Below are 5000 nucleotides of genomic sequence, written 5' to 3' on the forward strand. Positions count from 1 at the left end.
CTCCCGGGAGGAAGGGGCAGGGGCAGCGATGGCGCCGCGTGGCACCTCCCGGCCTGCCGCGCCGTCGCCCCTCGCCACAGCCGGCCCTCGAGCCCCCACACCCAGCCTGGCTAGGTTTCGCATTAAAAAAACGGTTCATCTATCACAGCGGAGGAAAATGCTTTATGGCCCCAACAGGAGGAGAAAGGAGCCTCGGTAATTATCTCCTTTGCAGATGAAAAACAGCAAAGAGAGGAGCTCTCACCCTGACAAATTCAAAGGTTCGGGTTTGGCTTCTCTGAAGTAAAATCAACGGCAGCACCAACCTGCAACCGCATCAAGGCTGAAACCTCCCCACCCGCCTTAAAACACTCAACTGTTCAGACACGGGCTGAAAACGTACAAAATCCTACTCCGAATGCAGAGGCACCGCTGCTTTTTTATTTTTTAAAGATACGAGAATCTACTTAGAGAAAAGAAAAACTCTCGTGCAGATATGAGTCTAAAGATATTCCATCTGAAGTAAACATCATTCCTCTTTTATCCAAATTTATAAACAACAAATGTACAATATTTTTACTCAGCTTGGCAGCTGGAGGAGAGGTTGTCAGCAAGCATTCTTTTTTTCAAATAAATTAATCCTTACTCTGGTGGTTTGAGATTATGCACTGTATTATACAACAGTGCCTTATCAGGCCTCATCAGTGAAGATGGAATTCATGTCTGTAAAATGCTGCAGGCAATCACAGTTTCATATTTTATCATGTTGATAAGGATATCGCAAATTCTCTGAAGCATTTCAAAACACTTAAACGAAAAAGGAGAAATGCAACTAAAAGGCTTTTTATATGGTTTGTTGTGGGTTATTATGAGTTATTTATAAACCCAAAAAGAAAGATTTGACGTTTCAAATGTAAAAGATTTGAGTATTTAATGGTACTTTTTTCCCTTTACAATTGAACATCTTCAATCACATTTTAAATCATTAATATTTACTCTCGTGGCAAGTGGAAACCCAAAAAAGGGGGAAAAAACCTCCCACTCCCTGTGGCTGCAGCATCTCACGCCGGGTCTCCCCGTGTTCCCGCAGGGACCCACCTCTCAGCACCCGCATCCCGACCCACAGCGGGTTGGGAAACGCCGGGGCAGCCCCTGGGACGGGGGAGACGGTCGCTGGGCAGGGAACGCCCGACAGTCATTTTGAAGTCCATGAATATGAAGGAAAACAAATGAAAGTCACCTCCCAAGCAAGCTCGAAACGTTAACAAAAAAAATTAAAGCATTAATTGTTGAAGCTGTAAATGGGAGAAGCAAGCTGGAAATGAAGGATGAAAAGGATCTGCTGCGGAGCCCTCGCCACAGAGGCTGCTGCTGCGGGCGGTATTTCATCCCCGGCTTCCACGCCGACAGAAGAACAGATCTCGGCGTTTATTTATCCTGGCGCCTCACGCGCAGGCTGCGGGGCCCAGCCCGCGGGCCCCGAGCACTGTCAGACCTCGTCGCTTACAGCCAGAGGTGGGACATTCAGCACCTATCGCCATCAAGCCTACAATCCCTCAGTTTACTAGCATCTGCCTGCCAGACCTACTGCTCTCTCCCGTTTGGAGTAACAAGGCCAAAAGCACTTCCCAAACAGAGGACAGATGGGTCCCCTTGAAATGGCTAAAAGTACGTCACAGCACAGTGCCGGGTCTGACCGCAGCAATAACACACACGTCCCAAGTTATCTGGCCATCTCTGTGCCGAGAACAAGAGCCCTCTCACCAGGGCTATTACTTTTTAACCCATAAGGCTGGGGAATATAAAAATTCGAATCACGTATAGTCACAGCCCGAGGAATTTCTCTCTTCTTCCATTATCAAGACTCGCAGCTGTATCAAGGGCCACTCTGCGGTTCATCCCCAAAGATGCGATATTAAAATACGCTATTGCAGGAGTAATTAATACGTGTATTAATGACTGCATTTACCTGCCACCGTGCTTATAGCTCTGCAAACTATTGTTCCCCCGGGTACTCACATTTAAATTATGTGGACTGTACAGTGAATTTCCTCCCAAGCCATCATTGTATCCTCCCGTCTGATTGATAACATGACGCAGGGTATCCACCTTAAAGTAAGGGGAAACAAAATTCATCATTCCCAATCTATTAAAACATCATCACTTACAATAGGCAACATTTTGAATTATGTGAGCCAAAAGGGTTTAGCATCTTCTATGAAAGGCAAATTTATCAATCAAGAATGACTGGCGGAATTTCAGCAAATCCTCGCATGTTAAAAACCATACGTCTTTGCTTCTCACGCCAGCCAAACAACAACTTCCTCACAGCAGTGCGTCCTGTAGGTCCTTCTTAAGTGTCTGCAGCAAAGTGCTGGGCATATTTATACGTCTGTACGTGCTTGCATGTATGGGAAGAGATTATGGCATATATACTGCGTATAAAACATGGAGTTAGCCCTGTCTGGAAGGATTGGAGAAGTGACCGAGAATGAGTTGTATTTTAATAGCTCAGTTAGATGTGTTCTGACATTTAAATAAATGAATAAATAAAGGTTTGTGCAATAAATGTAAGGAAGATGGTAGGTTTAAAAAAAAAAAAAAAGGCAAAAAAAGCAAAAAGGAAAGGAAAAAAGAAAGAAAATTCACTGGGTTTACAGTGTCCATGGAAGTCAGACGCACCCAATCCCATTCCATGAGCTCAAGCCAGAGCCGAATGCATTCACAAAGCTTAAAGTTTCAATCAGAAAAAAATCACTCTTTCCTTTATATTTGTGAAATTCAATGCTGGGGTAAGAATAGGTCACATTCAGAAGTATGCAGCCTCCACTCTGCAGCGAGGCACAGACCATTGAATAGAGCCAGAGTAAGGCGGAATTTTTAGCCCAAACCCTACCCTGCTAGAAAGGCCCGACTTTGGGGCATTTCTCCTACCTGTGACTGCACATTGGCTCCGACTTGGGACCCCTGGTAAGAATCCCCATTCAGACTCTGCATGTTCATGAACATGTCCCCAGAATTTGGGAGGTTAAAAGAACCAGAAGAACCTGGAAAGGAAAGAGTTAGGTAGCTGAATAACAGAGAGCTGCAAATATATAACCCCAGAGACCTGAGGGCAGGGGAAGGAGAAGAAGACAGGAGAGGAGAAGGAAAGGCAGCGCGCAGCAGAGGGAAAGCTGCCGGCCCGGGCGCAGGGCGAGCTCGGGCCACCGGCCCCCCGCCTCCCGCAGCCGGTCCCACGCCGGGAGAGCCCGGACGCCCCGTGAGACCTGGGTCGGCTTTTCCCTCTGGAAGAGCAGCCGGTACAAGGACAGGCCTCCGTGCCGAGAGCCCTCCTCCAGCGGATCGCTTCCTCGGGAGATGCCATCACCAAACTCTCCCAGGAAAACTCATTCTGAGCCTGCGCTTAATGTCTCCTTCAAAAGGAAATGGCTGGCAACGTCTAATTAGTGGATTTATTGCCGTCGGAAGAGGAACCTTTTTCTCACTTTCTTTTGATTAAAGTTGTTGTGGTTTGGTTTTTTTTTCTCCCATGGATCTTTATACCCTTTAAAAGTTGTCTACGACTAAGTCACGGCAAAACTTCGCTGTAAACAGTGTCAGACACATCTGTGCTTCGTGGAAACCTTTGCCTCTGGAGCCCAAAAAAGCAACTTCCTCTTCACACGCTCCCGCTACTAATTTAATGCTTAGATTTGCAAAATGTCAACAACACACTAGCGAGACAATTTTTAAATACTGCAGAAGAACACATGGTAGAGCAACTCCAAAATAAAAGCTGCATCCTTAGCTTTCTATATATAATATCAACTCCATTTCAAGCAGCCCAGGGTTTAAACTCTAATTAGTGCATGCTAAAATATTCCTCTATTTTGTTCTTATCTTGACAATAAATTTAACAGCTCTACAAAAACAGACTTGGAGCTCCGTCTCATCCTATTTTATGTTATTTTCACTGAATGAGAGAAAGCTTAAAATATCTGCGGAAACGCTGCCAGCAGCCCGAGCCAGGCAGACGCTGCTGCTGCGGGAGGTACAGGGGCCGCGCTCCGCTCCCCTGCGAGGCCGCGGGAGCTTCGCCGCCGAAGGCGCCGGGACCAGCTACGGCAGCGCCCGGCCCGCAGCCCCCCGGGCCACGAGTGGGTCTGCGAGGGAGCCGCAGCCTCCTTGGCCCGACCGCACGCGCGAGGCCGCCATCGAGGGTCTTCCTTCGGGGCCTGCCCCTCGGGGTGATCATCGCACGGGCCCGGTACGTACCAGAGTTTGGTGTGGTGGGGGAGTTTGTCTGGTTGTTCTGGACGGCCGCGGCCACGGCGTGCGCTGCGGTCACGGCCGTCTTTGCCGCGTAGAGATTGGCTTCTTCCTGGAACTTCCCGATGTTCTTCTTGTACCTGATTCTCTTATTGCCAAACCAGTTGGACACCTGCAGCGGGGAGAGGTGGGAAGGGTGAAGGACACAAAGCGCTTGGCCTGGCAAAGCGTGACCCCTCTCAGATGTCGCGTTTGGGGAGCAAAGAGGCGTGTCCCCGCCCCCCTGGGTACCAGCAGCGAGGGGCACTCGCGTGTCGCTGCGGCCGCGAGCCTGACCCGGCTCTGCCCCTGCTGCAGACCGACGCACGAGGGGTGACTCTGGTGACAAGACATATCCTGGAGCTTGCTGTAGCATTTAGCACAGCACTGTCTCCTGCTTCTATGAGCCATTTGTCAACAAAATCAGTGCAAGACCCCGAAAGCTGCTGAAGGGGGACTGAGGTTCGGTTGAGTGAGGGCGAGCGGGCAGCGAGAGCAATTGTTCTTTATTTTTGGGCTGGAACAACCTTGGCAGCCCGCTCATAGAACCACGTTTGGTTGGCTGAAAATGAAAGAAATCGTATAAATCAATAATGGCTGAAAAGTCACTTTGTCATCTCCCTTTGAAGATCCTGTACTGAAGCCAAGGTGGCTCACGGGGCACTGACTGTTAACCCACGCGGAGGTCACGGCTGGAGCCGCTCAGGAAAAGTTCGTGCAATCTTTCTCGG

The 5000-nt window shown here is 48.9% G+C and overlaps 1 protein-coding gene across 1 annotated transcript in view; it reads right to left on the reverse strand.

Moving 5' to 3' along the window:
* PBX3 (PBX homeobox 3) overlaps positions 1-5000 on the reverse strand; it is a 15139-nt gene that overhangs the window by 2445 nt on the left and 7694 nt on the right. The window contains exons 3-5 of the mRNA XM_026860454.1: positions 4237-4402; positions 2914-3026; positions 1999-2088 (exon numbers count right to left, since the gene is read on the reverse strand). Coding sequence (XP_026716255.1) covers positions 1999-2088; positions 2914-3026; positions 4237-4402 — 369 coding nt within the window. The remainder of the gene's footprint in view (positions 1-1998; positions 2089-2913; positions 3027-4236; positions 4403-5000) is intronic.

This window comes from Athene cunicularia, assembly GCF_003259725.1.
Source record: "Athene cunicularia isolate RWA chromosome 17 unlocalized genomic scaffold, athCun1 chr17_part1, whole genome shotgun sequence".
NCBI lineage: Eukaryota > Metazoa > Chordata > Aves > Strigiformes > Strigidae > Athene > Athene cunicularia.